The sequence below is a fragment of the Calonectris borealis genome, chromosome 15, assembly GCF_964195595.1.
Source record: "Calonectris borealis chromosome 15, bCalBor7.hap1.2, whole genome shotgun sequence".
Taxonomy (NCBI): domain Eukaryota; kingdom Metazoa; phylum Chordata; class Aves; order Procellariiformes; family Procellariidae; genus Calonectris; species Calonectris borealis.
Window position 1 is genome coordinate 9,509,990 of NC_134326.1, and position 21,315 is coordinate 9,531,304.

The window sequence follows — 21,315 nt, forward strand, 5'->3', positions numbered from 1 at the left end:
CCTACAAGGCTGTTCTTCCACTCTGTGAAGCTGAGTAGTGCTATATATTTTTCTCTGAGTCAAATGCTGTTGCATCTAGACATTTTCACTCATTTTACTCCAGTAAAATTCTGAAAATGTCCAAGCAGTGACAAAGGAGATGTGAGAATCCCCATGTACGCTCTGCATCTGGCATGTGAACATAGGAGGCAGGTGTTCAAACAGTGTCACTCATCACTTTCTTTACCATATTCCGCCAGAAAATCCTGTGTGGGTTTCCATAGGGATTCATCTCTGTGGAGTTAGTAGTAGGAGGCAAGGAACAGGGATTCAGACTGCATTATTCTCATTCAAAACAGAGGAAAGCATAATAAGTTAATAGAATCTGAGTCCGTATTAACACAATCTATCCTTCCATTTTGAAGAATCCTTCTGTAGGACTCATGCTTAAGAACACTATGAATATTGTTATATACATATATACACTTATATCTGCCTTTCCTGCTTTGGATCCTCTAGAACTGTATGTCTGCAACTGGTTGTCTCCCGCTACATAAGAGCATGAGCCTTGCTTTCTAGGAACTTTTCCAAGAAAATTTGAGGGCTGAATGCACTGGAATGACTTTTCCTCTCTCTGTATTTTTCTGTGTGGGAAAGAATGAAGAGTTGAAAATTAAAATTTTCAAGCTATACATATGCTTGTTTGAATGCTATCCCCACAACTCATTAAATAAGTGAAATAATATTATTTTATACAGCCTGAGTCTCTTCTAACAGTCTTTCTTAGATCTGTACACTTATTTAAACAATAAAATCTATAACATAAACACCCACATTTTTACTCTCACTTTCTGGTTTATCTGCCATTTTATCTGGGAGGCAATGCATTTTATTCTATTCCTACCCTATATCATAATTATTCTTATGGTACTAAACCTTAACAATTGTTCATCTGATTCAATTAATTGCTTTACTGGATACACATTGTACAGACTGAACTATCTTTTTTTGAATGTCAAATCAGATTTTGGAAACATTCCTGTTGTTATATTTGTCCCTGGAAAACCCTGGACAGAAAATTACATCTACTAAAACTGCATTCATTACCAAATCCACAGAAACTAAGTTTTTGAATGAATAGCAGTTTATCAAGCAATGTGTCATAAAAGGCAGTAACTAAAGAAAACCAAAGTAAAACATTCACTTTCATTATTGAACATTTTTAGCTTTATTATTATAATAGAATTACAGTCTGACATAAAATAAAGAGCTTTTGCTAAACTCTGTAAAGCAATACATGCTTCTGCCATAAACAACCTCTATTAGATTTAGGTTTTATTGCCACATCACTGCACTGAGGTGCAATAAACATTCAATGTCATCTTTTTAAAATTATCCCAGGAGTAAACAGAAACTGTCCTCTATAAGAGTGTATCATTATTTTCAAGGAAGACTTACTATTATTACATGGTTTAGCAAAGCATTGTAAAAAAGCTACATAGAGAATACCTTGTCTTTGATAAACTGTGCAATCAAGTTTATACAGTATAATACTATTGGCATAGACTAACTAAGAGGTGATATAATGCAATCATTGCATAGCAAAAAGCAGACTAGTTAAGTAATATTCACATCTAATGTGCAAAATGCAGACCAAAAGGTAGCTATGAATTGCTAGAAAGGTAAAATGCCCTAAATGAACACACTAGTTTAACGCCAAAAATAACAAGATAAACAAGTACACAGAAGTTAAAGAGCCATAGTTTATTTTTTTCTATACATATATCTACACATGATGCCAGAAGATGAAACATCCCCTTTTAATAAGCTCCAATCAGATAACTTATCAAGTTCAGACAGGACTAAATGTTAGACAATGAAGCATTATCTAAAAAAATTTTCTCTAACTAAAACATTAACTATTTCCTTTTGTAGATAGAGAATGTCACCTTTTTGATTTATTGAGAAAGAGTTTAGAAAACATTGCCTATGAAATTTGACTCTCAGTAGCTGTTTCTCTGGAGGCTCATGTAGCACTGTTTTAAAATTAATTCAATACCATATATTACTTTTTTTAATTTATGCTTGCAAATATCCACCATTCTTCCCATCTCTTTGAAAAATCTTTATCTGAAACTTTATTTCTAAGAATCAGCAGTAATAATACTGACTAGAATTTTTTTAAAGGGAGCACAATACCTGCAAAATGGACATCTTGTATTTAAAGCCCTTACATATTGTTCCTACAAATATATTGCTACAGTAAAAATGAAATGTAGTAAGTTTACTCAATAAAATCTATTTTCCTGTACATTCTTTTATGTATGACCTTTTTGTATTTAATGCTACATATATTACATCACTTATTGTAACAGTTATGTATCAGCAAATATAGCAGTAATATACAAATGAACTTCTGTCTTAACAAATATTTCACCATTTTTACCTACCAAATATAATCCCATACTTTAGCATTTATGCATGACCTGAGCAGACCAGTCATTAATCTAATAGTATACATTGGATGACATTGTCAAATTGCAAGCTACTGTACACTTAACCACTTTACAAATGGAATTAATTCCAAGCACTTTCTGCGTGTTTTTTTTTTTAGGCTTTCCAGTACCACTGATTTTTTTTTTTTTTAATTCAGGCTCTAAATATGTTTTATTGAGCATTTAACAACATATTAAGAGCTAAGAGGTGAATCCTACACAATGTTTTAAGAACACAACTTTAAAAAAGTAAAAAAATGTACAATCTCATGCTGCATATTTACATATATTATTTAAATACTATATTTTGTCTCTCTGCTAAACATAAATCTCAGTCTAAAGCTTCTTTTTAATGTATCATTTTATAAAAGAATACATTCAACATATCTAGAGCTTGCAAAAATTGTTGTTTTGTTTTTTTTTTTAGCTCTCTAAAACATAGTGATGAGTAAAAGCTATCTGCAAAAGCATCCAGGAATTGCTTGGATTACACAGGTGATAGAGGGTACTTGGGATCTGCACTTGATTGTGCAACTGGTTTTAAATCTAGTCTAGTGACAACTTAATGCTTAGAACAAGACTGCAGTAAGACAGCAGATTAAAGCATTTGTTACCATTAGATCTTATGTGCTATACAGTGACAAACTGTACCTAGAGTGAGTAGATTTAAAGACCATTTAATATTGTAAGTCAGGTGGTTTGGAATATAGAAGAGAAAAGGGATTAGGAAAATAACATATCTTATGGGATTCAGCAAATGGAAAGATTTACATCCTCGAAAAGATTATAAACAGTGGTTGAATAAATGGTACGGTATAGTATGTGCATCAGGAACGTAATAAAGAATATTTTCTCACTCCCCACAATCCTTTGAATAAAAATATCTTTTTCACGTACATATACAATACCTTTTGGGGACATTCAGTACTAAGCTATCTACAAATGGTTTCCTCTTTTTTTATTACTCTACAACTCTTTCTTTCCCATTTTCAGAATCACTTTTCCAAAGTATATACCTTATATTGTTCTCTCCTTCATACAGAGGTTTTTTAAATATACAGATATATTTTACCTTTTGTTAAATAAAGAAATCTTTATTTTCTTTAAGACAGAGGCAATGAAGCAAATGGGAATTACTGTATGTGAAAGGAGGAAGCAATTCCCAGAGCAAAAGACAAAACAGAACTATTCGAATAAATGCGGTTATTGATGTGGAGTTGGAGCTTTTAACTGGGGCTCCCGGTTTAAATAAGTAGCCCAATAGACTAAGTTAAAGATTCCAAAAAGCAATGGGAAGGCTATTCTTGATAGTCGGTCAATTTTACTGACGCTGTTAAAAGTTTTCTTGGGTTCTGCAGGTTTTGTTTCTGGCTTAACTTCTTTGGGCTCAATCGTTGCACTTTTAGCAATAGTTGCCAGCCCAGGGTCCCTTGCAATATTAGGGGTGTAGCTCGTAGCTGCAGCTGTGTACGTGTTATTTTTCTTAATGAGAGGATCCTTCACTTTCTTTGGCTGAAGAAAGAATAAAGTGTTTTATTCTCACTATCTTCTCAACAGATAAGATTATGAAAAAGCACCATAAAATTTTGCAATTAATTGAATTTATACCACAAATTGTAATAAGCTGTAAGAAAGAAGTTAGTGTCTGGATACATGACTCATGCAAAATATTTAGGTGAAGACAAAGACAAAATCATCCATCTGCATTACTTGTATTAATTAAACGAAATTAGATGATGGATAAACTATAATGAGGACTTATACTGATAGCTAGGCTCACTGATTGACAAAATTACCTTTAATGGTAATCAACAGTGACAAACCGCTCATAATTCAATATTTCGTTAATCAACTGTGCTTCTTGACCAGAACAAAAACTTCAAAAGACATTGAGTTTCTTAATGTAGCTTTCCAATATTAAGACAAATAATGTTATATGATGCATTCTAACACAGTTCATACATAAAAATATACTAAAAATATCATGTGACCATGCACTAAAAGAGTGGATTATTTAATAAAATGCAAAGCTGCCAGTATTCTATTCACTAACAGTTTACATCAAAAGCATATGCATTATGGAACAGAAACTTAATGTTCTTGTTTGAATATTACAATTGGATCATAATGGCTGAAATTTCATTCCACATGCAGGGACTTAAATAGCTGTATGATTTTTGCACCCACCTACCCATATTGCTAAAGCAAGAATGTATCGAAAATCTTTTAGTGGAAAAGAACTTATTGATCAGAAAGAATATCTAGATTTTTCCCCTGGGTCCTTATGTTTTCTAGTATTCTACTTCTGGGATCTACTTGTAGGAAAAAATTTAAATTTTGACATCTGGGGTTACCAGTTGGAATTCCACTGTCCCTGTTGCAGACAGTCCAAACCCTTCTTCCAGCCACTGCACAAGGATAAACATAGAAAAGAGATGTAGTGGTCATTAAGGAGGTGTAAAGAAAAGCATCACTTTGCTCCAAGTTCCTCTGATTATGAGAAAAAAAACAGATAACAAAAAAATCCCAAGGGCTTAGAAAATCTTTAGGCAGTATTTGCCACAAAAAAAATAGGCAAATGTTATTCATTTTATCCTCTTAGAAGAGGAAAAAAAAAAGATATGGCTAAAGAGAAAATATCAGCAGAATGTGATCTAATATGTCATTTCACAAGGTAGCAAATATAATTCCTGTTTTCAAGAAGCAGCTGTCCCACGGAGGCAGTATTTTTTACAGTAGTCACTTTTTATGACAGGTCAACTATAGATTAATAGCTATATAGCCCACCCAATAGAGGGGGCTTTGGTAAAAAGTTTTTGTTCAAGAGGTGAACGTTTTGGGGAACTGATAGGCTCCTGCAGGACACTTGGGAATGTGAAGGGAAGCTGCAAAAGCATCAGGGCAAGTTGAGAGAGGCTTGTCAAAGCATGGCTTGGAGCCCCACGCAGGAAGGAAATGAAGGCTGAATAGGAGGAACAAACAGGTTGAAAAAAATACTCAGAAAAGAAAAAAGGCGATGTCAGAAAGATTTTTTAGTTGTCTGTCCGTTCTTTTCCTCCTGAGCAGGAAGGCTGCTAACACGCTTGCTGAGTACAAAGTCCGTCCTGTTTCCTTCTCAGCCAGATACTCTAGTGAGCAGCGATAAATCCAGCGGGCAACGAACAGCTTCACAGAAGTCTCAGAGGAGACCCTTTCTGTCCCTTAAATGTCATGAGGAATCCGATCCACAGAAAGTCCTGATACCAGTCAGGGTCTTAATATTTCATGTCAAATTCAACTTTATGAAAAAATAATATGACAGCTAATTAGAGCTCTACATTTTATTAGGCTGCGATGCTTTGTTCACCGTTAGTTTGCCTTGCTTGCCTTTCCTTATGTCTACAGATATTGCACTTTACCAGGTACCGGTATGTCTTTGCTGACTTATATCAAATGACACATAAAGACCCTTACCTGTTGAGGAATGCAAGGCCATAAATCTTCCAATGTTTTAAACAGTGTTTGAATATTGTGTTTATATTGGTGTGGTTTTTTCTGAAAATATCATTTTCTTTGAAACAAATGAAATGGCTGATTATAGTAACTATGTTACAAGTTAGGTAATATTAACAAGGCAATATTTAACATTTAAGGATTTTGTTCTATTAATACAGCCCATTTTTTACAATAGATATCATGAAGATAGGAGCACAAAAAGAATGAAACAAATTCTTTTCAATGAAGTATCATCAGTAACTGAAAACTCAATATTCACCAGCAGTCGTGCAGCTCATTACTGTAATTTTGTTTTGTTACTTCACTCATTTGTTCTACAATACATTTCTATCAGTTGTCATTGTGTAAATGTCCTAATTTTACTTCTGTTTTTTCACTGACTTATGCAACTACAAAAAAAAAAAAAAATTATGTATAGCCATACACTCCTGAATTAAACACATACATTCACGTACCAATGAGTAACATCTGCTCCTCCAAATATTTATTTTGCTGAATCTCTAGTCTGTGAATGTTCATAATAACTAATTAGGCAAGTTAAAACTCTCTTTCAAGATTTCTTTCAAAAAAAACCCCCAAATCCAACAACCAAATGAGCTTCCTCACAGAAGCAGCTGACATGATAACTCGTAGGAAATGGGAAACTTTCTCTTTCATCCCCTAAATGTCCTCAACAATTTCTTGATGCACCTGTGATTTACAGACCGGGTCTGATCCCAGACCAAGGGGAGTCAGTGGGATGTCAGGGCAGGGAGGTACGGATCAGGATTGCACACTCCCAACACAACTGTCAATGCTTCCCCTAAAACAAATCAATTTCTTCTATAGACTAAGAAGTAAAAATAATATTTCTATTTTTAAAAAATAGGCAAATGATAGGAGAAAAGAAAGGAAAGAAAAAGTCCTGTGGTGATTTATTTGGTCATGATCACAGAGCAGTCCTCCTGAAGTTCATGTTGGGGAGCAATATACTTTGGAAACTGTCAAATACAGTAGCCACAAGATTTTTTTCTATGTTTATAGAGAGGCATCCACATTTTCTCTTGCTCGAACACTAGAAAATTAATTGCCTTTCCTTAAAAAAAATACACATTTAACTTATTTCTACTCAGTCGCACAAGTCAAAATCTCAATAAAATTTTTAATTATTAATAGCGTTAAATATCATCCAGTATGTCAGAAGTAGTACTTAGGTACGCAATGTCTAAGTAATTATTGTTTATGTGTAGAAATGCTGTGTGCGAACACATGAGGAAACTTTTTTGGCATGATTACTTACTATTCTAAATAATAAGAATTTCTAACGGGCTAAAAAAACCCCATATAGTGAGCAAGCATGACACGGTATGACCTGTTGGGATAGATATTAAATGGTGTTACCTTTTCAGGAACGACACTTTTGCCATCCCATGCATAGCCTCTCTTTGTGAAGTAATTCACCGTTGCAAATTCGATGAGTGCAGAAAACACAAAGGCGTAGCACACCGCTATAAACCAATCCATAGCAGTGGCATAGGCCACCTTGGGGAGCGAATTCCTTGCGCTGATGCTCAGAGTAGTCATTGTCAGGACAGTTGTCACTCCTGCAAAGCAAACAGTTTTAGTGTCTTTGGATCAGTGGCTGTATTTTGTGCTTCGTATCTCAACTGTTACAATAGAGGGGAAAGCCTTGTCTTCGCCCCTAATTCGTATAAACTTCCCCACTTAAGTTCAGTTGCTAACTGAGGATATCAGATTTCAAGTCCTGTAGAAGTTGCAGGATCTTCGAAACATCTTTTATACCTTTATTCTTTGACGTTGTTGTAGTAGAACAATATTTTTAAAGTTGGAATGGAAATAATATTTTGAGTTGTAGACTGGATACTACTTTATGCTTCCTGGTATTTGGAGAATCATTGTTGCTGTTCCTTATTCATGCCCTGTGAATTGTCCTACAGATGTAACAAGTTAATATTTTTAGTTCTTTCTTGCAGCAATTCTAAGATATTTAGATAGAAAACTAAAAAACTCGTTGTTTTCATTCAGCTTATTTGGTATATGCTCCTTCAACTGTATACTGAAATGCACTAAGCTTTATGTGATATTACATTTATTTGAATTGATGGTTTTACAGATTTCTGCCCCTTTATTCACTGATGCCCTGAAAATAGCCAAGAATTTATGTAAGAACAATGACAATGTAGTTTGCATTTCTGATATCAGAGCTTCTCACTGCTGATGAAGCTTTTCCCTTAACCGGCCTTAGAGAGCAAGCAGGACTGTATTGAACTAACTCTGCTTGCAGCTGCTTGGAAAAAAATCTGCAAGTGCAGGCTAGACATTTACATCAAATCACATGTCCACAAGTTACCTTGACAACTGCAATGTCATGTATTGAATGTGTCTTGCAAGTTTATCTTCGCTGCACTGAGTGTTAGTGAAAATGTGCAGTGGTCTAAAATAAGCCAAATAATGAACAAGGTATTTATGTGCTGGTGTAAAGAGCTTGAATTATTAGTGCCTAATGAGGAAGCAATTTCTCTTCCCTGAGAGACAACCTAATCTTGTCTTTGACTCATTACTAGTGAGCTTATGTTTCTCTTACATAGCAGCAAAACAGGATTTATAATTTTTATTATCTGTCGTACTAAGCTGACTAAAAGATTTAAGTTGTGCTTCTGTATGTATATACATTCATGCAAAATTTTCTGAGACATTGTTTCACTGCCATTAAGAAATGAAAAAGCTATCTTGATACATAATGATGGAGTAAACACAAGACTATTTATTAAATAACTGTTTTCTAAAAGGAAAATTTTCAGAAATGTGTGGGCTCTTGAGCCTGTGAAGATAGCAGCTTGAACATCGTGCAGTATTATATATTATTCATTGTGAGACTAGGAAATTTTGTTCTCCATCTAAGGACAATGAAGTATAGCATTTCAAACTGATCATCTGACATTTCTTTTTAAATGGAATGTGCAAAAAGAGGTAAAATAGTTACAATTTCAATAGCTTTGACTACAGAGGCCCATAAAAGTCCCAGGTTAATTCTCGGTGAAGTTGATGATAAAAATTCAGAACTAATTTTCGATGTTAATCTAAACAATATCATGTAAATCAAATTTAATTATACTGTGGTCTAAACCATTCTTCTGTAAGCACACATCTGTATACCAACCGAAAGCCTCTACTTGGTTCATGAGGTCTAAGGCTATGCAAGTTGTGATTGATTTCCAGAGGCATTGGGAAGCTAGAGCACAGCTGTGAAGAGTTCCAGAAAAGGTCAATAAAAATAGCTCTTGTTCAACAAGAGTTTCAGAGTCTGCGTTTCTCAACATCAGGCCTTGTGACTCTCTGGCTTTGCTATGTCTGGTGTAAATGGGTAAATTCCCTTCAGCCAAGCAGGAGGGCCCATGGTGCCCTGCCCCAGCAGTGCCCTGAGGCAGGGAAACTAGCGTAAAAGCCAACTCGGCTGTGTTCTTCCACCTCCTTCTGCCAAAGGTGTTCAGGTGTCCCATCTGAACACCACAAAAAAAAGACTAGGTTACATAGCAGAAGTCTCAGGTTCTATTTTCCTTAACTAAAGATTTGTTACATCATCTTTTTTTTTTTTTTTTTTAAATTACGTACTTGACTTGGATTAATATCTCCAAAGAATATGCTAATTATTTCTAATTTTAAGATAAGCGTTTGCAAGCAGTGGTTAAAACACTAGGGACCAACTGTATAAACTTAGAGCCCTTTAGATTGCCTTCTTACTGCATTCATTGAGTCCATCTATTTACCACTGTAAGCATAATAAATTGTCACTGATTTCAATAGGACACCTTTAGCAGCAGCTTGCAAAAGGGATTGATGAAAAAGATTTTTAAGATAAGAATTTTCAAAGGGCTTAAGGATGTCAAATGACCAACAGCCATTGATCAAAGCCTTTTTTCACAATCCCCACCACGAATGTCATTGCCATTGTCAGAAATGTTTTATTCATATACTCATTGTTTCGGAAAAGTCGAACTGTAATAGATTGCTTAAGATATTTTCAGGTCTCTTTTTACAATCTGTTTAAAAGCTTTGGACCTTAAATCAGCTTCTGCTACATCTTTGCAATAAAACATTGTGTACTGCACTATGTCCAGGCTCATGCTGTTCTCCAATATCGTGTTACGCATAACTAGTTTTACAATAAAATTTTTTACACCTATTTGGCTTATGGTTGCCAAGCGGTTTATAGGTCTTGCTTACCAAATACAGTTCTTGCTGGAACGGATTCTCTATTAAGCCAGAAGGACACCTGTGACAGTATCACTGTCATGATGCATGGCAGATAAGTCTGGATGACAAAGTAACCAATCTTTCTCTTCAAATGAAAATGAGTAGTCATAACAACATATTCCCCTGAAAACAAGAAAAACAGGAACATTAAAGCTTTTATAAATATACAAATCAGAGGGCTTTACAGGAAGTATTTTTTCATTATATTCACCACTATTGTAAAAAAAAAAAAGTCCTCAGATCAAATTGGGTCAGCTCTGAAGAAAACATTTAATAAAGCAGGTTCTGAAGTTCCACTAATAACACAAAACTAGACAGTTCTGGGAAATGCTAATTAAATTTACATCTTTTCATCTCTGTTGAGTAGTGAATGAAAGTCTGCATTAACTGGTGGCTGTTTAGGCCTCTTGTGAAAGACCTTATTCCATTAGAAGATGGAAAACTACCATAATATATACACGTAAACATCATATAAAGACTAAATCAAGACAAGCATTCAGAAGTGTTTCAGCCAGGCCAGGCTTAAGATGTAACTGTTGATGTGATTGTGTTTGCATGACCACTGACTGTGCTTTATGTACTCTGAAGATTAAGTGTCCCTGTTCTGTTAATTCGGTACTTTACTGAATGATTATTCTTTCCTAAAGTAAATGGACAATGCAAGAATAACACAGAATATTCTCAGTAGCACTAACTTTTTGGGTGCTACAAAAACATATGAGCTGGGTATTCTAATTGCAATTGAAAGGGATCTTAAGTATTTATATAACTCTATAAACCTTTCCTGCCAGAGCACAGTAAATAATGCCTCATTTTCAGATCATTATTTACATCATTGAAAATGAATTTTGAAAAACAGTATATTCTCAAAAGATTGGAAAACCTATTGTTGTCACTTTTTTGGAGTAGATTGATTCTTCTTATTATGCAATAAACATTATCTTAGGAAAGAAACAGGTGGACATGTAATTGAATGGAAACCTCTGTCTAGATTAGAGATGACATGAGAAATTACTGTTATTCTATTTTAAAATGTAGGCAGTTGGAAAGAGAAAGTTGCTCTTGTACAGGAAAAGCTTAAATTGGATTGAAAAACTATGTCTAGACATTGACTACTTATGCATCGAGCATGTCAAATGCCCTTTTCTTTAATTCAGAGTCTAGAAGAACATTCATTTGAACAATTTTGCTCAATGTATAAACCTGAGGAAAGCTTATAAATAACATGTGACAATACTCCTGGTATGTTTCAATGTAAAAGACAGTAGCAAAGGGGGAAAAGAGAATCAATTATAAATTGAGAGGTAAAGCAAAGGATATACAAGAAATATTTTCTTTCAAAAATAGGACTGGCAGAAGTAGTATAGTGGGCATTATTACTTGAATTTTGTTCACCTTTCTTTAACTTTCACTGAAACAACCTTATTTTCTTCAGTACCAGAGATTATGATCTTATGAAGGGTGCCAGCCTTGGCTAGAAGAGCCAATAATTTAATTTTATCTACTAAAATATGACGTGGGAAGCTATTTTAATGCAATCAGATATAGAATGCTTACAATGGTATGTCAGAATTAATTCAGTGATTGTAGATGGCAAGCTAAGAATACAGAGTGAACACACCACTGTACTCTGAAGCTTTATTTAGCTGCTTAAATTATCACAGTATTTTTAACCTCTGGAAAATGAGAACAAGATTCACAGCATAAAGGAAATTAAAAAGACAGGGATTACTCTCATCTGTTAAGCATTGCAGCAGGTCTGAGCTAGAAGTCAGCTAAAGGTAATGCCACGAGGAGTGAATCAGGCAAAGCATAGGCCTAGAATAACGCCTACAGTTCAATTACAAGGCAAAACCATGTTTTTAAGTCTCCAAAGTACCAATGGACTGCAGTCCTTTATTAGAAGATAGTACATCTTTGATGAGATTTATGTAAATAACTGCAGGACATGAAAGTACTCCAGTTATTTACTGAATCTTTAGCTACCCATATTTTACGGCTTTCTTTAATTGAAAAGCATAGTCACATTCATGAGAGCTGCTGACCACTGTCTAACTGCCCAGCAATTCCTATGTAATTCTGTTTTCAAAGGTTTGTAATTCAGCCATGAAATTCCCTACAAGCTAAAATTTCAAATAGCTCTTGAACAAAATATTTCCTATATTCATAGTGTCTGATTACTAGGCTTGCACAAGTTGTAGCTTACGCATCTTACATTCTCTTCTCTCTTATCCTCTTATCCAAAGAAGTTAGAAAGAAAGGTATTTCTTTTTAGCTTCCTTGGAATTCCTAAAGCCCTCTACAAATAATTGTGTTGAGCAGATAAATTTGTTTTTCATTTTATTTATTCCATGAAGTTTGAATTAGTTTATATGTATTACACAATATGAAGCATTTAAAAGTGGTCACACAACTCCTTCATCTATATTAGCTTAATGTTTCAAACGATTGTCCACATTTGAATACTTCAGTACTCTTGGAAGAGTTTCTGCCTGTGCTCAACACTTCCGTAGCTGCAGTTTTTAAGCAGCACTTAATTCTACAGTGTATCACAGTCATTGAGTCAAATGCTCAGGTGGTGTAAACTAACCTGTGTCCTTAGAAGAAAATAGTTGGTAATTTAGTGAAGTTACATCAAACCTATTACTCAGTGTTCTATAAACTATTTGTAATAAACCCAGTTTATCAGGTGAGCACCTAAAATTAATCAGACATAAGGTTTGAGGTGGGGACAGAGTTTTAGCTATAAGAATACTTCTTCTATCACTGTAGGTAGGAAATAAGGCTTTCCTTGCCATTAATTTAAACAAAGTAATTCTCATTTACTACTTATGCCATGTAACCCAATAAAAAAACTCTTAAGAACAGCATCCTCTCAGCAGATTTACAGAACATCAGAAAAATATATATCATTGTGAGTATAAATCCTGATGATTCTCAGTGCAAAGCAATGTTTTCAAGGTGGCAAAATAATTCTATGTAAATAGAAACTTGCACAAGCCCTTTAAGCATCTGTTAAGGTGCTTACAAAAAAGATCATTTTAAACCCTTTCTGAGTCAACATGAGTCAGTAGTTGGAGACTGACAGGAACTTTACATACAAGTGAAAAATAGGTGACTCTGCTTAAGCAAAACAACAGCAACAATAATTATTATTTCATTTACTGAATATTATTTTTAGGTCTGTAGTATCTTCACATTCCATTGCCAGCACAGATGAATAACTATGCTATAAAAAGGTTTTAGTCTTTCAAGATTCTCTTGTCATAAAAAAAATCAGTATTTGTAGTCATCTTGTTCTAGATCCAGAAATAAGGATGGCAGATGGCCTACTAGCAAAGGAAGAAATTAAAGAAAAAAAAAAAGGAGGACTTTATGGATTCACCAAATCATTTAATAGTTTTGAGAATGTTTAGAGTAACCTAGTTACACTCAAATTTTTGGAAAATACATATCTGGAATTCCAGACAACTATAAATATCATCTTAAAATTGCCCAAGATGATGTAGATTCCTCTAATGATCCACAGAATCAGCTACACGAGCGCTTCATTTCTTGCCTAATAAAGGTGCTGAGAACTCTTAAGTGAAGATTGTCTTCAATTCCTTTTGTCTTTTTATCAGATGAGTCATCGTCCACAACTCTGAAAGTAGGGAGGGATTTCATAATTTTCCTTACATATGTCATATCTTAAAACAGAGATGATCAGAGGACAAAGGTGTGCTGAAGGATTCTGTTGAGACTAGCTGCCCACCTACCTGAATGGGGAGAAGAGTGATTATTAACCACTTCTGATCCCCACCATTATTTTGGGGAAGGCAAAGCATTTTTCTTTCCAAAGCAAATCAAGAAGAATTTTTCCTTGAGACACTGAATTTGCAAGAAATAAATGTGTTTCTTCCATCATTGTATATTCTTATCAGGTAGTAACTAAAGAGGATTGCAAGTTTGATACTAAAAAGATTCTTAAATGGGCTTATTTTTAATTTTGATAACCATTGTATTTAGTTCTCTGTAGTTCTTTTCTGCATCTAGACAATGGCATCTTTATTTCAGCAAATATTAATCATACTGTATTTAACTATAGATAGGCATGTTAGAGTTTCTTTAGGTAGAAAAAGGAGGCAGAATTCAAACCTATGAAATATCATGGGCAAAACAAATATTTTTTTGTTTCTTCACAGAAATGTATGAAGATTTTTTACACTTGTTATGTTTGCCTTCAGTTCTGTTTAAAAATTTATCATCTGCCTTTCTTAACAATTTATAGGGTGCTTCTCACACTACTAATTACCCTAAACTATATCTGGTATTATCTATTTGGTTTAGATATGCTCCCAAGCTTATGAGTCTCTTCTGATTATCCTGCCACCCTTACAATGCATCCAGCAAGCAGAGAATTGGCGATGAATGCAAAAGGGCATACGGGTTGCCGAGGTCTCTCTGAGCGAGTAGCTTCAGAACAGATCCTTGCAGTTCCTCACAAATCCTATTGACTTTTCAGCAAAGGGAAGCTGGGGTGAATTACTGGCTCCGCAAAAGCCAAAGGCAACATTTCTAGTTGTGGCCAGGCCAAGAGTTCTCTCTTTTTCTTTTTACTTGTCCGATGCATGCCACTGTGCTCAATAATGGAAGCAGTGAATCTGTGGGAGCAGCTGTGTTGATACTGTTCTTATGCAAAGTCCTTATTACTGCCATCCCACTTATTTCTTTCATCATTACATCAACTGAACAGAAGCTTCCAAGCAGTAACCTGAATATTGGTCCACTAGAAACTTTTGTCTGTGAGAAATTTTGTTGGCTTAATAGAGCATATGAACATATTTTGGCAAGCTAAATAAAAAATTCAGACATGAATTAGGATTCCCCTTAAATTGACTGACTTTTCCTTAAATGTTCATTGACTTTATGAATGACAGATTAGAAAGTTTGGTTTATGTAGGTATAAGTGTACTTCTCTAGTTCAGTCACAACATTGGGTGCATTCAAAGCAATACAACTACTGCTCCTAATGCAGTGCTTCTTTTGGTCCATTGAACTCCACACCTTGAGTTCTTGTTCACGCCCAATGCTCAGTTTATTACTGTATTTAGGTCTTCGTGCCCCTTCCAAATTATTTAAAAAAAAAAAAAATTACATCTTGAAACCAACACTGCAAAGTGAAAAAGCAAAGGTTTTTAGCCAGCTTTGAGGTTACAGGTATATAATACTATAAATGTTGGCTATATTTCTGTATCTCATTAATAGTTTTGGTGTTAAAGCTGGTGCTAGCATTAGGACACCTAAATCCTGTTTTAATTTGACTTTTTTTTTCACTCTTTAAGTACCTCCTTGAGAAACTATGTGCTTGCTTTTAGCAATTTACTTCACTGCCTCCAGGAATATGATCTTTGAGGATTCATATTCTTATACTATTTTTTTAAGCTTATAAAATAAGATAATATGATAAGGGTATGAGGAGTCCTTCTTTATAATGTAAATTACTCTTTTTTTCTGGCTAGATCTGTCACTATAGGAAGCTTTTTAATTGTTCAAATATTTTAACCACCAGTTGAATTAGGAAAATAATCCCAGCATATGTTATCTTTTCAGAGTCATGTTTTCCTAATCTGAAGCTCATATATTGCAATTTACCTGTCTCACTCTTTGGTCTTTGTATTTTTTCTCCTGCTCTAAATTATGTTTTGGAAGTTAAATATGACCCTTCCCAAAAAACCTTTTTCACAGACCTGTACTGGACTGAACAATTCCAGAGTCCACAGTTTGTCCAAGCAGATCATATTGGTTCAATCGAGAGCCGTCTTCAGCCACGACCACTGACCTTGCTGGTTCCCGTGTCCATTCATACACAACCTCTGCTCTGGTATAAGCATCTAATTCAAAAGAAATACATTGCATTTCAGCTTTGCACCTTCTGTTGCCATATGTCTTTACCAGAACAATGTTTTGAGCAGTCGTTTGAATATTAAATTTTCTTTAATTATCTGTAGAAACCCACAACCAGCTTACTGGAACTTTTTACTTATGGGAAATATAACTGATTTTATAGGTCTATTTGTGCAATGATTAGCTAAATATCTGCTGTAGGGCTGGATTAAGGTTGGTCGTCAATGACATGAAAATCTTTCTCTCCCTTACATCATTCCTACCTATGTAAAATCTGAGTAACCAGAAGCGAGAGAGAGACGTGGAATTTCATGGGCATGCAAGGACTCCAACTCTTTTTCTAACTTTTAACTACCAGCAAGAAAGAGGAGCCCCAGTCTTTTCAATTTGTCATAATGTGGTGTTGTCTGGGCTACTGTAAGAAAATAAGTCCTTCTCAGAGTGGCTTCAGTGATCTTCTCATCATTGGCCTGGCTAGAGCTCTCCATTTGTCAATCCCTCCCTTGCACTGTCCTTGCTGCATAACAGACATTTCTGAGGCTGCCTAGGCTCGAGTGAGTTTAAATCACAATTAATCTATTTTTTTGCTTTGGTTATTTCTGGGAAATGCTCACACTCAAGTTCACATTTATTTGAGTCTTGAAAGCAAAAGAAAAACACTGTGGGCTCTCCAAACCCTAGTATGTTACAGAGATAATTCAGTAGCATAATACATATGCCATCCGGGTGTTTTGTGCTGTTATTAGTATGTTATTTATGTTATTTCAGGAATCAAACTATATATAAATATTTTTAATCTTAGTCCCGTTGTAAAATTCTTCTGTCATTTTGCATAGTCTGGAGTCTGACAGCTCTTGCTCTGAGCAGTTAGGGTGGGAGTTAGTTGTCTACGTAGAGGCATCTAGTGTCATTCTTCACACCTAAGAGTAGCCAAGACATGTATGTCATGTGTGATTAGAACCTACCTAAAGCTTGCACCCACCAAAGGCAGCTGGAAGCCAATAGGACATCTTAGGGCATCTAAAATGACACTAGACTCGTACCTACAGGATGAGATTTTCTCTTTTTTCAGGACTGGCAAGCAGGAAAGGAAAAGGAGGAATCTGATTCACTTGACCTCATTTGTGAGTTAGTAATTTTATCTTATCAATGTAAGAGATAACAGTTAGTAATTGAAGAGGTGGTGTTGGATGGAGTGCGCTGGTAAATTAATTGCATGGCATTTGATCCTGCATTATTGAAGCAGAAGAGTGCTTTTACCCTCAGACTTCATATTCCCCAAGCACTGTAACATATACATAGCTTTTTGGAATCAATGGTAAATGCAAATCTATGTCTTAATAATTCTGACCTTAAATATAATGGCCACAGTAAGTACAAGAATTGGCTTGCTAATCTAATCACATAAAGAAAGAGTGGCAATAATAATATTAATTTGCAAGCATTTTACTTCTTCTGGAGCATGACAGTAGTTTGGAAGAGAGAGGACTGATTTCCTCAGCTGCTGAGAACCACTGGATTGGGTTAGAGGGAAGGGAATACACTCATCAGTGCTGGAAATGAGCTCGCCCTGCCCTGTAACTGCCAGATTCGGTGCTCTGTTTAGCTTCCATCCTCAGCTTCCAATTCAGATATTGCATAAGTAGCAACACAGCCTTTTGCTCCTATCACTGCTGCTTTCCAGAGAAGCCTTAATTTTAAACTGACAATCAGATTTTTGTGGTAAGAGTTGAGGAGAGCATCTGCCTTTCTGATTTTGTTTTGCCAACATATGGCTTTTTGTTGTTCCAGAATCTCTTTAGCATTTGTCACATTGAATTTACATTGGGATAACCTCTAGCTTAAGCTGCTATTTTGGCAAACCACTTTAGCCTTGGGGCTGGGTCAAACCTTTATCGGCCTCTACAGTAAGGACAGAGTCCACGTAGGAGACGTGCAACTCCTTCAATATGAGGCTTTTCTGAATCCAGCTCCAATAAGTGATGAGTAACAGTGGAGGACATGGAAAAACTTTTATCCAATTTAATTCAAAACAAACAGAGCTGGGAAAACACTACCTTGGGGAGCTACTAAGTGTAATATTGTAGTCTGCACTTAAAGCATGGCTTTCATGACAATTAAATGTCTTTTTCAGTAAATTTTTCAGTCCATTCACATGATTATAATGAATTGCTGTAGTTGTTTGACAGAAATGTCCCAAATGTCTTTAAATATGATTCCTGCTGAAAAAATAGCAATTAAATATAAGAACTGTTCTTTTTCTTTGTACAATGGTGAGTCCCGTTTTCATATCTTGCTGGTCCAGCCATTTGTCCCATGGGAGATATTTCTATTTATATCAGTAACTAAATATTGAGACAAATATTCTATAATCTGATAATTATGACATATAATCTGATGAGAAGGAGGGGAGAGGTCCAGCTTTAAGGCCCTGTCTGGACAGTGAATTCCCCATACAGTGTTTGCAGTAAAACCATTTTACAGAAGGAACTCCTCTCCATAAGGATCCAAGATTAGAAGCTCACCTGAATTTAGTAGGGGAATGTAAAGTTTCCCTGAAAACTCCTTGGTTTTGCCTCATGGCCCTTCCCAGCATTTGTAGTTACTTGTTTTGCTGGGTCCTGTTTAGGATAGCTGGCATGATAGCCAGTTAGTGTTCAAAACAAAAAAATCCGCAAAAATAGCCTGTAAAACATGTCAGACCACACCTGCACTTTGAGCTTAGAATGCCAGTTATCACCTGTGACTTTATTGTAAGAAATGGTCTTTCAATCAGAAATATCACTGGGGTTTTTTTTGTTCATTTAAGAAAATGATGTATATTATGATAATAAAAATGTTTTTGCAAGATAAAAAGGAAACCAACTTAGATACAAAAGGTATGCAGATACACTTGCATATCTTTTTGCTATCCTGTTTTTACCTTGTGGTGTGGTTCTGGAGTTGTATTCAAATCTATATAATCTATCCCTTTTCATTCATAATTTCTGCATCTCTTAATTATTTAATCGAGGCAAGATCCTTAGTAATCTGGAAAACTGTGCACTTTGTGAACCAAGAGTACACTAATCTGGGACACAGTGGGCCAGAAAGAACTCAATGTAGGAAAAAAATGGGAACTATTGTTCAGACTAGGGCATGTCTGGTGTTTAGGCTGTGGCTCAATGATGCACAGATGTGGTGACAGGTCTCTTATCAGCTCTACAAAAATTCAATCTAGTAGATCACATTTGTTCAAAAACTGGTGCTGGTTTAACTGCATTAGCAGGTTTTATGCATGATTAGCCATCTTCCCACCTCCCAGATCCAGAATGCAGTCCGCATAAACACTTTAATGTGCATTTCAAAAGAAATTAAATCCTGCGACCACTCCTGATCTAACCGGGATCTCAGGTGCACAGATCTCCTGTTATTAATCAAGAACCCACTATTTGCCCTATTTGCCCTATTATTAGCTGGAGTAAGGTTCCCCCCACCCCGTTCTGTTTCACAGATTTGGAAAGATTTATTGGAAGTGCTGTACGAAAACTTAACATTCAGGGAGTAAACTATTCTTGTCAGCTATACTCCAAGTTTGTATGAGCTTTTTGTCCTCTAAATCTTATCTAGGAGGCTAGTAGTTCTTTAAAGACAAAACATCAGTCCTTTCTCATGGTAAACATAGAGCTATTCAGCCCAAAGTAAATTATCACCCTGTCTGGTAACATGTGAAGAATGAATTGGTTGTTCTGTTTGCTATCTTCTAAAATAGATCAAGCCACTAAGTACCCATTATCAGTGAAACGACCCATTTCTACTAGAAAAAAATAGCCATTGAGGAAACAATTTGTACACTATTACATCTTCCACATATTTTTTCTTCCTCGTTCGTGTTGAACCAACCAGAGTAAAACAGTTGTTCTTTTTTTTTTTTTTTTTACTTAAAGAGTTGAAGGGGGACTATATTTAATTTTTAAAAATTACGTTTAGCTAAGTTTGAAAGTATCAGTGTCAGGTTGGTTGTTATTCAAATTAAAGTTTTTGGGGAAATTCTCAACTTACAGAAAGCTTTGTCAGTTATTACAGTGATTTCAATTACGTTACATTTTGTCCAGTATGTTCTCTAATCTAGGGTTACAAATGCTGCAAGTGTAGGACTCCATTTGGAGATTTGTGAGATTTTTCACTTCCAGAAAAGTTGCATGATTGTAATATGATTGTTTTATAATCTAAACATGCCAAGACTATGGTAGGGGAATTGTTTTCACCTTAAGCAATTCAGTTATCCATGGTCTGTATTACTTTTCTGTAACATTGATTTTGGGTCTTAGCAAAATAAAGCAACTATAAGATTAACAACATTTTCTATGTGACAAACTACTTTTCTAGATGTTTAGAGCACTGGCATTTTTCTCTTTTGTGAATGTCCAGGAATGACATTGGAGAATATTTAAGAGACATAGAAGAGGTTCATTGTATTAAATATAAATATATAAGAATAAAAATACAATCCTGTAAAAAACGTGAAAAATACACAAGATTAAAACCTTGAGGTTTCTCAGTTGCAAAATACTTTAGTAAAGTGGCCTAAAAAGGGAGAAACCTCAATTTAAAATAAACTTACAGCTTCCAAATTTCAAGGGGCAAGCATGTGCATCCATAGGAAAGTCTTCTAAATGCATTGGACATTCTGCTCTCACAGTCAATCTATAATGGATTAATGAGCAAAAGGACACATTTATTCTAGTTTCATAGAAAGAGCAAATAGAATTCTATTAAGACACATAGAATAAGTATAGCATAATATCTGTTATGTGATTAATTAACAGTTAGAATGGGACCTGAATTATTTGGCTGGGGGTGCAGACAGGTATGTGTAGACACAGCAGTGCGACTGGTTCTGCCCCTCTACCGTGTTTCATTGTACAGCAGGGACACGTTCAGACTTCTAACTTGGCGTGAGGATTAAAATCTATTACAAACTGAAATTGCTTCCTTGCTGCCATCATTAAATTGGCCCGCTCTAGATGCTCAGACATTTGCTGAAATCATTTTGTCACTATCAGCTTGGGTGCAAACATGTTTCTCAATAAAAGAGATTAAATAAACTAGAAACAGTCACATACCACACATCAGCAAGGAATGAACAGTAATACTTGAATACTAGGCAGAAGATTGCATTAAGGCACTTGCAAAGGTGAGCAAATAGAAATGGTTATGGTCAAAA

The 21,315-nt window shown here is 35.2% G+C and overlaps 1 protein-coding gene across 1 annotated transcript in view; it reads right to left on the reverse strand.

Annotated features, from left to right (window-relative positions):
- Positions 1-1,183: 1,183 nt before the first annotated feature.
- The window catches only part of GABRA1 (gamma-aminobutyric acid type A receptor subunit alpha1), a 41,248-nt gene continuing 21,116 nt past the window's right edge, over positions 1,184-21,315 (reverse strand). Inside the window, exons 5-9 of the mRNA XM_075164128.1 lie at positions 20,713-20,795; positions 15,953-16,096; positions 10,194-10,346; positions 7,350-7,552; positions 1,184-3,986 (exon numbers count right to left, since the gene is read on the reverse strand). Of these exons, the coding sequence (XP_075020229.1) occupies positions 3,678-3,986; positions 7,350-7,552; positions 10,194-10,346; positions 15,953-16,096; positions 20,713-20,795 (892 nt within the window). The 3' untranslated portion in view covers positions 1,184-3,677. The remainder of the gene's footprint in view (positions 3,987-7,349; positions 7,553-10,193; positions 10,347-15,952; positions 16,097-20,712; positions 20,796-21,315) is intronic.